At 30.1% G+C, this 17,326-nt stretch overlaps 1 protein-coding gene and 1 long non-coding RNA gene across 5 annotated transcripts; one reads left to right on the top strand and one right to left on the bottom strand.

Annotated features, from left to right (window-relative positions):
• The first annotated feature begins 2,442 nt into the window (after positions 1-2,442).
• On the top strand, positions 2,443-4,238 carry LOC117929234. Of its 4 annotated transcripts, none has more exons than XR_004653713.1 (4): positions 2,443-2,509; positions 2,905-2,979; positions 3,078-3,659; positions 3,802-4,238. It is a non-coding gene; the product is annotated as an uncharacterized LOC117929234 (long non-coding RNA). The 4 variants fall into 4 exon arrangements; XR_004653714.1 differs by having other exon boundaries at positions 2,905-3,659; positions 3,802-4,001; positions 4,121-4,238; XR_004653715.1 differs by having other exon boundaries at positions 2,905-3,659; positions 3,891-4,238.
• A 1,151-nt stretch (positions 4,239-5,389) lies between these two features.
• On the bottom strand, positions 5,390-16,437 carry LOC117928946. The gene is made up of 4 exons (XM_034849089.1): positions 16,305-16,437; positions 15,776-15,999; positions 6,370-6,589; positions 5,390-6,222 (listed from the first exon to the last, which is right to left on the bottom strand). Exons 1-4 carry the CDS (start codon positions 16,401-16,403, stop codon positions 5,617-5,619), a joined length of 1,149 nt encoding a protein of 382 aa, XP_034704980.1. The 5' UTR covers positions 16,404-16,437; the 3' UTR covers positions 5,390-5,616.
• Between the last annotated feature and the right edge of the window lie 889 nt (positions 16,438-17,326).

Genomic DNA, 17,326 nt, shown 5'->3' with positions numbered 1-17,326 from the left:
AATCCCATGCAGCACACATTGTTAACATCTGTTACAATGGCCAATTATAAAATCGATTTGAGAATTTTTTAATGAAGCAGAAAAATAAAGAAAATTTTGGAAAAAGAAATTACAATTTATTTATTTTTGTAATAGAAAGTGATAAACCAAGCCGTAAAGATAAAAATTAGATTTAAAATAAACTAAATTTTAAAAAAAAATAATTTTGTGATATAATTTATAAATTAAGAAAAAGTAAATATAATTTATTTTAACTTAAAATTATTTGTTGAAAAAATTGGATGAATATTTGAAGTGTGAAAAATAATATAATTGGTTTATGAAGTGAAAAAAAAGGGAAAAATAGAAATAAAATTTAAAAAATATATATTAATTTAAAATTAAATTAGTTGTGTATTAATTATTAATAGAAAAAATATATGAATTTAAATTAAATTAAACAAAAATTTGGTTAAAATACTGATAATATGGAAAAAGGTATGATTAGTAAGAAATCCAAACCTTATTTTTTTAGTAAATTTTGATTTTGAATTTTTTCAGGATCCATTTAACACGAATTTATCTAAAACAATATCCAAGTCATATCAAGTTACAATTTTTTTTTTTTTTTAAAAAAATAGGAAGTGGAGAGTAGAGTGCGCACGCCTTGCTAATTTGTTAGTATTTTTTTATTTTGATTTTTTAAAACATCAATTGAACACCCGATCAGTGTAATGAACCAACTTAAACAATATCATAGTTATATAAAGTCCCTAAAATTTTTTAAAAGTTCAAAAAATACAGAAGGGGAGAATATGAAAAAATGTGAAGATTACTTACATTTTTCGTAACTTTCCTAATTTATTTGTATTTTGAATTTTTATTTGGTTTCAGTTTGGTATTGAGAAGAATTCTGCACCATCACAAGAACTTTTGCTCATTTTCGTTTCAAAGATTTTTGATGAAAGATAGATGCAGTCTCAGTCTCTGTGGAAAATATTGGTCTCAGTCTCAGTTTCAAATTAAATTCTAGGGTGCCTCTCTGAGGTATCAATTATCATGCCTTAAAAAATAAGACTTAATTTATTGCAATTGCCACGTATGCATTGATTATACCACATATTCAATATTGCTTACGTCCTTTCTCTTCTTTGGCTGATGTCAATATTCTCCATTTTACATTCCAAATATCTATCAATCAAATAACACTCATCAAATATTCAAAAATAATGTTCAGTAGCTATTTTTAAAAACAATTCTAAAAAATAATTTTTAAAATTAATTTTTAAAATATTTTTAAAAATTATTTTTTAATGTTTTATATAATAAAAGTCTTTTTAAAGTTTAAAAATTCATTGTTAAAAACCAATCAAAGTTGATAACCTAATCGTTTTGTTAAAAACTGAATCGTGGATAGATTCATTGTATCTAAGTTATCCAAAGTGGTAGACTGTTGACCGGAGTTGCTTTGTCGGCAACCAAATCAATTCCATTTTTGGTCCTATATAACAGGATTATTAGGAAAATGAAAAAAAAGTGAAGCTTCCACGTCCATGATTATGAGAAGGACTTTGTTCTTATCCAGCCTCCAGCTTTGATGGAAATATCTGGTTTCGTTTGCTGGATGCTGAAACCAACTTTTAACTGGTTTCGTTTTCACATGGAATAGTGGAAAGCCGCAGACAGATCAGATCCCCGGTGGATAAATTTTTTTTATTTGTGATATAATTTATAAATTAAGAAAAAGTAAATTTAATTTACTTTAACTTAAAATTATTTGTTGAAAAAATTGGATGAATATTTGAGGTGTCAAAAATAATATAATTGGTTTATGAAGTGAAAAAAAAGGGAAAAAATAGAAATAAATTTTAAAAAATATACATTAATTTAAAATTAAATTAGTTGTGATTATTAATTGAGAAATATATGAATATAAATTAAATTAAACAAAAATTTGGTTAAAATATTGAAAATATGAAAAAGGTATGATTAGTAAGAAATCCAAACCTTATTTTTTTAAGTAAATTTTGATTTTGAATTTTTTCATATCAAGTTATAATTTTCTTTTTCTTTTTTTTTTATTTAAAAAAAAGGAAGTGGAGAGTAGAGTGCGCATGCCTTGCTAATTTGTTAGTATTTTTTTATTTTGATTTTTTTAAGCATCAATTAAACACCCCATAAGTGTAATGAACCAACTTAAACAATATCATAGTTATATAAAGTTCCTAAAATTTTTTAAAAAGTTCAAAAAATAGAGAAAGGGGAGAATATGAAAAAATGTGAGGATTACATTCTTCGTAACTTTCCTAATTTATTTGTATTTTTGAATTTTTATTTGGTTTCAGTTTGGTATTGAGAAGAATTCTGCACCATCACAAGAACTTTTGCTCATTTTCGTTTCAAAGATTTTTGAGGAAGATAGATGCAGTCTCTGTGGAAAATATTGGTCTTATTGAGAATATGCTTGAGCATGGCTGACAGCATGACTCGGGTTTTGGCAATATCCTTTTCTAAACAAAGGTTCTTAAAGGTAAAAAGAAAATTGATTCGCCCAAGATTGCCCACATCCCTTGCCTGGAAATAGATTGCTTAGTAGGGATTATATTTTCTCTTAGAAGACTTATTAGCAAGGAGATCTTCCTTTGCCTCCTTATATTCTGTCCAGTTTGCATATTCATATTGTACATTTTTATCTGTAGAGAATTTTGACTGATCTATGTACTTTTCAAACCTTGTAGGTTCTTTGTCTCTGTGGTTGATATGCTTTAGAAAAGAGTACATTCTTATAAGCATCTCAATTAGTTTAGATTTTTCATTGTTGATTTGATTGTGTGGATTTTGACAGTATTTACTGGCTTCTGCATTAGCATTCTTTCTTCAATTTGTGTTCCTCTTGTTGCTTAGGTTATGGTATTTCTGTTTCAGGTTAGTTTGATGTTAAGAAGCTTTGGAGTCAGACAGTAATGAAAGCCTTCTTTTCTGTAATATCTGCTGCCCCAGGTAGCGCCATTCACAAGACACAACTCTTATTCGACATTTTCTCAGAGATCATTCATAAAAGTATCATCCATAAGTGGACCTTGTTCTTCTGTGATTAGTTGCAGATTGAATAGTCTACTTATGTAATACTGCTGCTGAGAGGAAGTGCCCATGTCGGCAAAATCATTCAAGGAAGGCAGAGTCCATCATTCAAGTAAGAAGTTGTATTAAAAACACTGCAGAGGGCTCCTTTTGTCCGATAAAGATGTTGGTACTGATGATGGCTTGCAATTCTAAGGACTTGGAAGGAACTGGTAATTAAAGACATTTCAAAGTTGGTGTCCCTTCCAATGAGGCTTCAACATGTTACCGCACTGAAAACTCTCACAATTTGTCACTCTTCTGGTTTGGCAACTTCATCAAACTGGATAGGTAGTCTCATATCTCTGGCACAGCTTCAAATTTCTGACTGCCCCAAATTGAAATCACTGCCGGGAGAGATGCATTTACTCAGCACTCTACAGCAACTCGAAATAAACAATTGCCCACCCTTATTGAAAAGATGCCAAAAGGAAACAGGTGAAGATTGGATAAGATTTCTCATGTTCCAGAAATCATATTGGAGGGGCAACGGATGACTAATTCGTAAAACACACTTGCTTTCTCTCTGATTCAAGCTTGTCATCTACAACATATTTCAGGTTTGCATCACCAACCTTTAATTTATGTCTTCAAGTCAAGCATTAATGCTTTGATGATATCATGCTTGCAGTTGTTAACTGGTAATTGAATATTGCCAAACTGGTTATATTTCTTTAAGTTTGATTAAGTATTTTCTTGCAGATTTAATCAGCATTATAGCAATAGTAAAGAGATAATAATTAGGATTGGCTGATTATTGCTGAATGCTCCAGGGGGGTTTATGTTGACAGGCAAAGGATGAGAAATGCATCCGGAAAAAGTCAACTCAGTTTCATCGTACTCCTGGACCTGTGCTGTCTTCTATTTCTGTGAAACATCCATTGCATGTCTTTGAAATTCAGGTTGTATGGTCCTTCCTTTCTTTCTACCTTTGATCTCTCAATCTTTTATCGCTTTCCTGTCTATTTATTAAAATCTGATACTTCTACTGGAACTCTGATTTGCTGATTTGCACATGCAGTTAAATAGCAAGAGTTAAGTGAGGTGAGGTGCACGTATTATCCCATGGGTGTAAAAGTTTGGTCAACCTCCTGTCTGTAAGTTTCTCAAGCTTTGGAAAGCAGATGCTTCAGAATAGACAGACAATGGTGTCCTATTTTCCTCCTTTAATTTGTTTTAGGTTATGTTTGATTTTTGGAAAATAATTAAAGAAATAAAAAATTATTAAGGAAAATGATTTTCTCATTTTATCATAAAAAATATAAAAAAAATCAAGTACAATAAAAATTAGTTAAAAGTTTATATATTTTTAAATTATTTAATCTTTACGTAGAAAAGTTAAATAGGTGAAATGAGTTTAAAGTATAATATAAAAATAATTTATTTATTTTAAATTTATTTTTTATTTTTCTTCGCTTTTTCATTTCTTATATTTTCTTTTTATCATATTTCTCTCAAATATTTTGAGATCCAAACATAACCTTGTAGATGAATAAAAAACAAAAAAATAAAAAATTAAAGAGGAAGATAAGATGAAAAAAAAAAAAGGAAAGTTAAATGACCTATTTGATAACTATTTTTGAAAACAGTTATGAAAAAAAAATTTTGAAAATTGTTTTTATAATGTTTTTTATAACAAAAGTCTATTTGGAAACTTAAAATGTTTTTAATATTTTAAAATATGTTTTAAAAATAATTTAATGTGTAGTATTTTATTTTTTATCATTTTAAATGTTTGTATAATTATTTTTTAAAATAACCAAAATAAGTGAAAATAATATAAAATAATTAAAAAATATTATCTAAAAACATTTTGTTTTCTATTATTAAGAATAAAAATTAAAAAATAATTTTTGATTATCAAACCAATTTTTTTGAAATTATTTTGTTATGGAGAACAGAAAGAAAAGTGCATAAGGTTTGATTGTCACTTTCATTCAATTTTTTTTTCTCACTATTTTTTTATTAAAAAACAAAGGAAAAAAAGGCGGTCATGACATGCCATAGTGCCCTATTTTATAAGAAACACTCGGTTAAAATGGATTAAAAAATCTGACCTTTTTCATATTTTTTCTGGAAAAGTAACCAATTTTTGACATAAATACCCTTTTCCATTTTAAGTATTTACATGTGGGTTTTAAAATAAAGAGTTATTTTTACAAGAAGATGATGATAACATTTTTGTCCAAATGATGCTAAAAAAATGTGGGAGGTTAAATTTCAAAAATTGGGTTTTGAGAGGCTGTGTTAATCAAATAACCCATTTTATAACCTTCAACTAAACATGGAGTAAAAGGGGCCAAATATCACAATGTATAATATCAAAGCATGAAGCAGACAATTTGTTTGAGGAAATGAAAGGCAAAGGCAAATTGAACATGGTACAGAATTCTCACAAAACTGAACCATCTGTTATTCATTTCATAATGTACGTAACTCTTATATTTGAAGCATGATCAAAGACTCAGCAAATAGACATCATTACGGGAAGGGTTCGGAGGCACTCTAGAGTTTTCCTTACGGGAAAGAGGAAAACAAGTTGCTCGAGTCCAGAATGTAGAGATTTCCTGACTGTCTACCCATCCCAATCATTTGGGCTTGTGTATGGTCCAGAATAACATAATAGTCAGAAGTAAAAATAACAGAATAGTGATGTTGGTGAGTGAGGGCACTAACAGAAACCAGATTGAAATGGAATTCGGGAACAAACAGAACATTTTCGAGAGTAAGGTGATCAGACAAACGAACAGACCCTGTTCCAGCTATAGAAACTGTATGTCCATTTGGTAGAGTAACGTCATAATTGACAGACAAAACCAAAGACTGAAAGGAGTTTAGAGAGCAACAAACATGGTGGGTCGCACCTGAATCCAAAAGCCAGGGATGGGATGAAATGGAAGAGGAACCTAACACAGAAGAACAAGAAAATATGCCACTGAAGTTGGAGACGGAAGATCCACCCGGTTGTGGATCCCAAGTGCCGACGGTCCACCCGGTGGTTAGCTGTTCCAACCCCTTTGTCTTTGAGTGGTCGTCTGAATATAACTTCTTCTTCTCTTTCACAGCAAACTGGGAATACGCAAATTCGTTGACGGCTTCCGCAGACACCCCATGATTAGTAGCCTGCTAACCAAAATCGCATCGCTTAAAATTCATAATCACAGCTCACATCCACACTATATTTAGATAATATCAGCATGCAATCATTTGTTGATTTTAATTAATTCTATAAGAAAATATTAACATATAAAACAATTTTGTTAATTTTACCTGCAATTGAGCGCCGTTAATGACAAAAGCGCCTGGCAGTTCATAATTGAACTCTGGTTGGGGACAAGGTGGATAATCAGAGTTTAATGCCATATGTTGCCCTAGTCCACCCCAAGCATTTCTTTTATAATCTTTTTCCAAGTATAAAATTTCTCCTATGGCCTCTTCCAGTCCCTGCCCAAGTTGTCCAGCCACTTCACAGTAATTCCTCGCAGTATGCCTATCAATGCCAAAGAAATTGAAATAATTAGATTTTCTCTTACTTCTTTTGTCTTCATTTTGAAGGGAAAAAAAAAAAAAAAAAAAACGTAGGAAACTATTATATAACTAAGAGTGCATTTGATGTTGATTTTAAAAAACGTTTCTAATATACGGACTATAAACCATAGAGTAGATATAATTCTATCAATTAATCTTAGGTACTAAATTAAATAGTTCTATGAAACATAATTCTAATAACACATTAAACTACCATTTGACTTTTATAATTTTAAACTGCATGACAATAGTTTATGAGATTATCAACAACACATGAAGTTTATTAATACTTTATTTGGAATTTGAAAAAATTATTTGGAAAAAAAAAAAACCTTTGAGATCATTCTTAAGCCTAGACTAGACCTCTCATTCAAATTTAAATCCACTTTTTGGGGTTGATCTTTCGTGGTAGCAAACAGGGTCACATGAGACTAGACCTCTCATTCAAACTTAAAAGATTTTTGATAAGATTATGGTAGTTTAAAAAAATAATTCTCAAACTATCATTGTGGAAAAAATAATTCCAAATTATCGTAGTTTTTGCTAAGTAGGAAAGAGAATGTTATTTCTTTTAAAATCGTCTATTCGAAAGAAGATTTATATACCAAAGAAATGGTCTTTTGAAGATATAATCTCTAAAATTCATTTTTTTTAAATTTACACTAAAATCGTTTCTTGAATAAATGATTTCTTAAAAAAAAAAAAAAAAGTTAGAAGAAATTGTCTCTTCAAGAGATGATTTGCTTCTAAAAAAAAATCCATTTTTTCATTCCCTATAAATTTTTTAATTAATGATATATTTTTTAATAATATAATTATTATAAATATATATTATAAAATTAATTAATTTTATTTACTTAGATATTATTTTTTATTTATAAGATAAATGATATTTATCTAATATTTTTTATTTATTTTTCTTTGTAATTACACTCGAATCATCTCTTGAAGAGGTGATTTCTTACAAAAATAAAAAAAGAAAAAAAGAAAAAAAGAAATCGGTCTCTTCAAAAGACAATTTTCTCCGATTTTTATTTTTTTAAAATAATAATTTAGGAGAAATTGTCTCTTGAAGAGACGATTTTCTAAAAAAAAATAAATAAATAAAAGATAGGAGAAGTTTTTTCTTCAAGAGACGATTTTCTTTTTTTAAAAAGAAATCCATTTTTTCATTCCTTATAAATTTTTTAATTAATGATATATTTTTTAATAATATAATTATTATCAATATATATATATTATAAAATTAATTAATTTTATTTACTAAATTTAATATATAAAAAAAATTATGATTATTGAGATATTTATCAACAATAATATTTATCAAAATATAAATTAGGTTTAATATTTAGATATTGATTTAAAAAATATTTTCTTCTTAATCTTCAATTTCTTCTTTAAATTAATTCAATTAATTATAACTAATAAATTTAATTTACTTTGATATTGTTTTTTATTTATAAGATAAATAATATTTATCTAATATTTTCTTATTTCTTTTACTTTGTAATTTTAAAAAATTATTATCAATTTTATGTGAAAAATGTGTTTATAAAAAACAAATTTGTTATTAATTTATTAAATAATTAATTACAAAATAAATAATTTTTTTCTTATTTTAATTTTTAAATTAATTTTATCATATAAATTTTAAAATTAAAAATATTAGTCTTTAATTTAAAATTTAATTGGAGAAGGAATAAAATATAGAAAAATAAATTAATTTATTATTCAATAAATTAATTTTCAATAAAATTTTCAACATTAAGAGATATAATTTTTTAAGTATTAATCAATTTAAAAAGAAATAATAATCATTTGTATATTAAAATATTTTATTTAGTAATTATAAATGATAAACCACTAAAGTAATTTGAAAAAATAATAAAATATTTCTTTAAAAATAATTTAATACACTTAAAATTAGAAATGATTAACTATTTCTTATTAAGAAAATATTGAAGAAATATTTTGCTATATAAATTTTTTTATCTGTTTTTAATTTTTAATGTTATAGGTGTTGAGATATTAGGAAGTGTTGAGATATTAGGAATGCTTTCCTTATATCATTCTTTCTCATTCTTAGAATGGTAATTACCCTCTATATATACTCTGTACATAAACGAATAAAAGTATGAAAGAAAAATACCATTCATCAATTAGAAGTTGGTATCAGAGCAAGGTTTAAAAATCTCTTTTGAGACAAAATCAATCAGTTGCAAACTTCCCATTAAAAAAAAGAACAACTTCGATTCGCCCCAGTTGAATCCCATCCCCAATTTTATCTCGAAAAACAGTTTGGTGATCTCCATAGAAAGTTATTAATATTCTTCCCTGACTGCTTCAACGCCCCAACAGCACCTTGGCGCGTCTTGAAGAGAATGAACCAATATCCCTTAGCCTTTCTAGTATTCCGATCCGTGACGACATTGCAGTCCTTAATTTGGCCATAGGGTTCAAATGCCGCCAGCAAGGTTTCACAAGTGGTGTCCCAACCGAGGCCGTGGATGAAGTTTTTTTCGGTGAGAGACGTCGCGATCGGCGGTTTCACGGATACACGGGATGAGTGAGGAATCGGAGACGGCGGCATCAAAAATAAAGCCGGAGTCTGCATCGGAGTCTGAATCGGAGGTTTCCGCCTTCTTGGATTTAAGCTTTTTTTTCTTTCTCGATCTTCTTAGGAGTCTTTTTAGTGAGATTTTGCTTCTTTGATTTGTTGGTCTTGGCCATTGCCAAATTTAGAAGAAATTTCTGGAAGCAGATTATAGAGTTTATATAAATAAGGGCGAAACCCTATTCCAGTAAAAAAAAAAAAAAAAAAAAAAAAAAAAAAAGGAAAAAAAATGAGTGAAAAAAATACTATTGTTTTTCAATTTGAAGGTACTTTTAATCTAGGAATTCTTTTCACTGAATCAAACTATGACGTTTGGTCACAACTCGTGGAGATGCATATTGCTGAACGGGAAAACTTTCCTACATTCGAGGTGAGACAAAGCCAGCAAAAGGTCAGAAGATGGATATGAAAAATGGTATGCCGAGAATCAAAAGGTGAAGAGATGGTTGTTAATGTCCATGAGTCCAGAAATTATGAAGCGTTACTTATGCTTACCCACCGTTCAAGAAATTTGGAGTGCATTATCAAAGGCCTTCTATGATAGAAGCGATGAATTACGAGTTTTCACTTTGAATCAAAAAGCCTTTACTGCCAAACAAAGCGGCAGGTGTCTTTCTGAATATTATGGAGAGTTAACTTAGATTTTTTTTTGAATTGGATCATTGAGATAAGGTGGTCATGAAAGATCCTGATGACATTGCAGCATACCGGAAATCCATTAAACGACAACGGGTGCACATCTTTCTTGCTGGATTGGATGGTGACTTTGAGCAAGTTCGAGGAGAGATTTTATGCAAAGATCCTGTTCCCGATTTGGAAGAATGTTATGCATTGATTCGACGAGAGGTAGTGCGTCATGCTAGTAAGAAAGCAGAATCTGACAATCCTGACACCTCAGCTATGGTAGTTCGATATTGATCAACCCAGAATTGGTAGGACCAATCCAAGACCAACCATCCTAAGACAGACCCTAATATTGATAAGTCAACTTTCAAATGCACTCACTGCAATAAGACTGGTCATACCAAGAGTCGTTGCTTTGAAATTGTGGGATATCCAGACTGGTGGGATCATAATCGTGATCAACGGAAGAAAGATTCCAAGAAAACCTGGACTACAGCTGTTGCCAAAATAAAAACAGAGGCTAATGTTGCTGAGAAAGCCTCTGCATTGGTAGCCGCTACAGATTCTGGTGGTAAATTTTTAAATATTCTACACCTGTTATTAATAGTGCATGGATAATTGATTCTGGTGTTACAGATCATATGACTTTTGATTCTAGACAGGTCTCACGCCTTAGACCTTCCTCACAAAAAATTGTTTCCACAGCTAATGGTAACACAACCTCAATCATTGGGGAAAGATCCTTAACTCTTACTGATACTTTGAATTTGGATTATGTTTTAGTTGTTCCATCTTTAGATTACAATCTTTTGTCAATTTCTCAAATCACTGCAGCCTTATCTTGTATTGTCATTTTTTTTGCCTGAATTTTGTATTTTTAAGGACATCCAAACAAGACAGACGATTGGTTGTGGTATTAAGCGGGGAAAACTCTATTACTTGGACTTGCAGTCAAAGGATTCCAATAAGTTGCGACAAGCCTTGATGGCAGATGGATCTAAGGGGAAGAAGAAAAAGTCTGAAATTTGGTTGTGGCATCGACGTCTGGGACATGTTTCCTTTGATTATTTTAAAAAAATTGTTTCCTAGTTTGTTTGCAAGGAGTGATATTTTTAGTTTCCGATGTGATATTTGTGAATTGGCTAAAAGCCATCGTGCTTCATTTCCGTTAATTTTGAATAAAAGTCCGCTTCCTTTTATAGTTATACATTCTGATTTTTGGGGCTCATCCAAAGTCCCAACTTTGAGTGGCTCGCGTTGGTTTGTTACTCTTATTGATGATTGTACCAGAATGACCTGGTTATGCTTGATGAAGACCAAAGATGAAGTGAACTTGTTGTTTCAAAAATTTCATAATATGATTGAAACTCAGTATAATGCAATGGTTCGGGTTATGCATAACGATAATGGTGGAGAATATCAGAGTTCTGATCTTCAAGAGTATTTGGAAGGACATGACATCATTCATCAGACTACTTGTTCCAATACACCCCAGCAAAATGGAGTCGCTGAACGGAAAAATCGGCACTTGTTAGAGGTTCTTCGTGCTTCCTTGACAACAGCAAAAATGTCGATATCTTATTGGGGAGAAGCAATCACATTTGCTGCATACTAGATCAATCAAGTACCTTCCAGCTCAATTGACTTCCAAACACCTCTCCAAGCTCTTACTAAGGTTGTAGTTGCCCTAACCGTCCCAAATCTACCTCCTCGTGTTTTTGGTTGCGTGACATTTCTACATCTACACAAACACAATGCACCAAGTTAACTTCCTATGCATTGAAATGTGTGTTTGTTGGATATGCATTGCACAAAAAGGGATATCGATGTTACCATCCTCCAACTCAACGAATGTTTATTACAATGGATGTGGTGTTTCATAAAGATTCGATGTATTTTCCATTTGAGTCTAAACTTTAAGGGGAGTACCATAAGGAAATTCAGATTCTCGACTATGATTATCATATCTTTGAGGAGGATGAATCTGAACTAGTGAACCTGGAAGCGGGTGAATTAGATATGAGTGGTACAACTCTGGAACCAAGTAGTAATGGCCACCTAGAAGCTAAAAAAGTGATAGAATAGGGGAGAGACAATACAATTGAATCATCTGAACAATTTGGGTCTAAAGATGTCTTCACTGAAATACCAAACCAATCGTCGTCTGCTGAGGGTGTTCTTAATTTGGAACCTGATCCATTCATGAAATGGTTACCACACCGTCATAATAGAGGTATTCCTAAACCCACATATGAACCTGAATTGTCTACCAAAGTGAAATATCCCATTAACAACTATGTGTCTAACCATTGTTTGTCTGAATCAAATAAGTCATTTGTAAATCAATTATCTACTATAGTTATTCCTAACAGTGTGCAGGAAGCCTTAGCTGATCCAAGGTGGAAAGCAACCATGAATGAAGAGATGAAATCATTGTAGAAGAATGAAACATGGGAACTCGTAGAATGTCCACCAGGAAAGAAGCCAATTGGGTGTCGTTAGGTCTATACTGTGAAGTACAAGGAAGATGGTAGTATTGAACGATTTAAAGCAAGACTGGTAGCAAAAGGGTACACTCAAACTTATGGAATTGACTACACAGAGACATTTGCACCTATAGCTAAGATCAACACAGTTCGAGTATTACTATTTTTAGCTGCAAACCTGGATTGACCACTATAACAGTTCGATGTGAAAAATGTGCAAATTGAAGAAGTCATTGTATGGGTTGAAGCAATCCCCGAGAGCATGGTTTGGAAGGTTCACAAAGTCAATGAGAGTTTTTGGCTATTGTCAAAGTAGTTCAAATCACACTTTGTTCCTGAAAAAGCAACATGGTAAGATTATGACACTCATCGTATATGTGGATGACATGATAGTTACAGGAAATGATCCTAAAGAAAGAAAAGCTCTGCAGGATTATCTATTTAAAGAATTCAAAATGAAAGATCTAGGTCCTCTGAAATACTTTCTTGGGATTGAAGTTTCTTGATCAAGTGAAAGAATTTTTCTGTCTCAAAGAAAGTATACCTTAGATCTTTTACAGGAGACTGGAATGTCGGGATGTCAACCTGTTGATACACCAATAGAAGAAGGTCTGAAATTGTGTGTCGAGTTTAATCAAGTATCAACCAATAAGGGAAGATACCAGAGACTTGTGGGGAGATTAATGTACTTAGCTCATATAAGACCAGATCTTGCTTATGCATTGAGTGTAGTGAGTCAATACATGCATAATCTTGGAGAGCAACATATGAATGCAGTCATGTGTATTTTGAGGTATTTGAAGAATGCTCTTGGGAAGGGAATTTTGTTCCCTAAAAATGTTGATCATCAGAGAATAGAAGTATATACTGATGCTGATTGGGCCGGTGCAGTGGATGATAGGCGATCTACATCTTGTTACTTTACCTTTGTAGGTGGTAATCTTGTGACATGGAAAAGTAAGAAGCAGAATGTCATCGCTCGTTCAAGTGCAAAAGCGGAATTTAGGGGTATGGCTCTAGGACTTTGTAAGGCATTATGACTAAGACTCCTTTTACGGGATTTAGGTTATTTATCTAGGCAACCAATCCGATTGTTTTGTGACAATAAAGTCGTATGTGACATTGCTCATAATCCAGTACAACATGACTGTACAAAGCATGTCGAGGTGGACAGATTCTTCATTAAGGAGAAGTTGGATGATAAGATTGTGGAATTGCCTAAGATTCGATCAGAAGATCAATTGACCGATATCCTTACCAAAGCTGTCTCAAGTCAAGTGTTCTCAAAATATTTAGACAAGTTGAGCATGTGTGACATCTATGCAGCAACTTGAGGGGGAGTGTTGAGATATTAGGAAGTATTGAGATATTAGGAATGTTGAGCTATTAGGAATGTTTTCCTTATATTATTATTTCACGTTCTTAGAATGGTGATTATCCTCTATATATACTCTGTACATGAATGAATAAAAGTATGAATGAAAAATACCATTCATCAATTTGAAGTATAGGTTTCAAGAAAATCGAATCAAATAAAAAAATAAATAAAAATTAAGAAATCATTTTTTCAAAAACTATATACCCAAATAAAAGCCTTAAAATTCAAATATACAATATCATAAATATAAACACCAAGTTAATCCTTAATTATCAAATGTTTTTAATATTAAAGAATCTAAGTCACCTACTATCATAATTATAAGAAAATCAATAATATTGTTCATATAAATACTCAAAACCAACAAATATCCCAACAATTAATAAAGTATCAACCATGATAAAAAATCAATTATTATCATGAATGCAAAAAACCAATAACCTTGTTCATATGGACCATCAACAAAGAAATAATAAATAAAAAATCAATATTTAAATATTAAACTTAATTCATATTTTTATAAATATTATTATTGATAAATATCTCAATAATTATAATTTTTTTATACATTAAATTTAGTAAATAAAATTAATTAATTTTATAATATATATATATATATATATATAATAATTATATTATTAAAAAATATATAATTAAATTTATTTCTTTTGGGAGAAAATCGTCTCTTCAAGAGACGACTTCTCCCAACCTTTTTTTTTTTTTAAAAAAAAAAGAGAAAATCATCTATGCAAGAGACGATTTCTCCCAATTTTTTTTTTTTTTAGAACTTGTCTCTTGAAGAGACGATTTTAGTATGTAAATTTTTTTTTAAAATGAATTTTAGAGATCGTATTTTGAAAAGATGATTTTTTTAATATATATAAATCGTTTTTCAAAGAGATGATTTTAAAAGGAAATAATGTTCTCCCTCCGACTTGGTAAAAACTACGGTAGATTTGAAATTATTTTTTTCACAACAATAATTTAGGAATTATTTTTTTAAACTGCTATACTCTTATTAAAAAAAAAATCCCAAACTTAAATTCACTTTATTGGGTTGGCCTTTCCTGGTAGACAGGGTTTAATAATAATAATAATAATGCTTCAGCCCCTGACGTCAATGGTTGACAACAGCCACTATCCAATTCATATTTAAATGAATATTATATTAAATTTTTTGCTTCAATTATAGAAAAACAATTGTATAAAATATTGATTATTACGTATAATGTCATGACTCATACATTCTGGAAAAAGCGTGTAACGTAAGTTTCAAAAAATATATAATAATAATAATAATAATAATAATAATAATAATAATAATAATAATGCTTCAGCCCTGACGTCAATGGTTGACAAAAGCCACTAGCCAATTCATATTTAAATGAATATTATATTAAATTTTTTGCTTCAATTATAGCAAAACAATTGTATAAAATATTGATTATTACGTATAATGTCATGACTCATACATTCTGGAAAAAGCGTGTAACGTAAGTTTCAAAATATATATAATAATAATAATAATAATAATAATAATGCTTCAGCCCTGACGTCAATGGTTGACAAAAGCCACTAGCCAATTCATATTTAAATGAATATTATATTAAATTTTTTACTTCAATTATAGCAAAACAATTGTATAAAATATTGATTATTACGTATAATGTCATGACTCATACATTCTGGAAAAAGCGTGTAACGTAAGTTTCAAAAAATATATAATAATAATAATAATAATAATAATAATAATAATAATAATGCTTCAGCCCTGACGTCAATGGTTGACAAAAGCCACTAGCCAATTCATATTTAAATGAATATTATATTAAATTTTTTGCTTCAATTATAGCAAAACAATTGTATAAAATATTGATTATTACGTATAATGTCATGACTCCTACATCAATTCTGGAAAAAGCGTGTAACGTAAGTTTCAAAAAAAGAAAAAAGTAAAACTTTCTTTCATTTTTCATTCGGTGCTGGGATATTAAATATTAAATATAAAAAATAAAAATAAAGAATGTTGATTTGTAAATGACTTACTTGACCTTGGGTGGATTGGAGAGTCGCTCTCGCAAAATTGGCACCAAAGGATTACTGTAACGTTTCCAATTATTCCCTTGGTCCCCAGGAGACCTAATTGCCGCAATAAACTTTAGCTTCTCTGTGTCAGTAAACAGATTCTCTTTCTCAGTTAAGTCGGAAAGCTGCTTAACCTCAAGTTCCATTAAGTCGACGACTGGCGCAGACGCCACAGGATAAATAACCTGCGAACCAAAATCACATCGCTTAAAATTCATAAACGTCACATCCACACTATATTTAGATAATATCTATCTACAAGGTAAGTTGAAGAAGCCTTCATCAACCCCACCATCCAAAACAGTTCTAAGATTCCGTTCTAAATATAAAAAAAAACTGAATCGTGTTCTTAATACCAAGCAAGACACCAGCTCCACCGCCCAAAACCAGGAAGATATTGAAATAGAAAATCAAATTGAATTGGGTATTTTCATAATAAATTCTATTTTGAAATTTACACATGAAATTCGATTCAAAATCCAAAGCATACCGGTCCCTCGAGACATCGTGTAATCCATTCCTTAAGAAAATCCTGACGCTCACTAAGAGCAACACGGAACTCCGACGAAATTAGTTCCTGAAACTCCATTCTACCAATCAAGCCAAAATTGGAAAAATGAAAGATGGTATATAGAGGAAGAAGAAGAAGAAACGGCCGTAGGAATAGGGCAAATGAAAAGAATTAAAGTATATATATATCGGATGGGGTGAGTTGGAACAAAATCCATATCCGTCCAAAACCCGATTCAGGTTTTTAAAATATTCTCATACCTGACCTATACCCGTTTTTTATATTTCACATCCATTCCAATAGGGACGGGGCAGGGCGGGTTACCCGATTAACCCAGAAAATTGTCACCCCTATATATCAAAGCACCCACAAAAATCCACTCATGACCCACTAAATGGGTTATGCTACAATACTGATAATCACTTTTCCATGCTTTATCCATCTTTGTAGGCTAATAGGATTAAGATACATGACATGCAATGTAAATAAAAAATTAAAGAAAACCCATTCTTCCGATTGCCCAATCTCATTGGTTGCCATGGGAGCACACATTGTTAACATCTATTACAATGACTAATTATAAAATCATGTTTAATGTAATTATTTCCTTTTGAGAATTTTTTTATAAAAATAAAGAAAATTTTAGAAAAAGAAATTATAATTTATTTATTTTTGTAATATAAAGTGATAAACCTAAATAAAAATTAAATTTAAAATAAACTAAAAAAATTTTAAAAATAATTTGGTGATATAATTTATAAATTAAGGAAAAGTAAATTTAATTTATTTTAACTTAAAATTATTTGTTGACAAAATTGGATGAATATTTGAAGTATGAAAAATAATATAATTGGTTTATGAAGTGAAAAATATGGGAAAAAATAGAAATAAATTTTTAAAAATATATATATTAATCTAAAATTAAATTAGTTGTGTACTAATTATTAATTGAGAAATATATGAATAAATGATTTCTTAGCGTTTAAATTAAATTACACAAA

The sequence above is a fragment of the Vitis riparia genome, chromosome 13, assembly GCF_004353265.1.
Source record: "Vitis riparia cultivar Riparia Gloire de Montpellier isolate 1030 chromosome 13, EGFV_Vit.rip_1.0, whole genome shotgun sequence".
Lineage (NCBI taxonomy): Eukaryota > Viridiplantae > Streptophyta > Magnoliopsida > Vitales > Vitaceae > Vitis > Vitis riparia.
The sequence above is the reverse complement of the archived record's forward strand: the minus strand, read 5'-3'. Positions and strand labels throughout refer to the sequence as shown.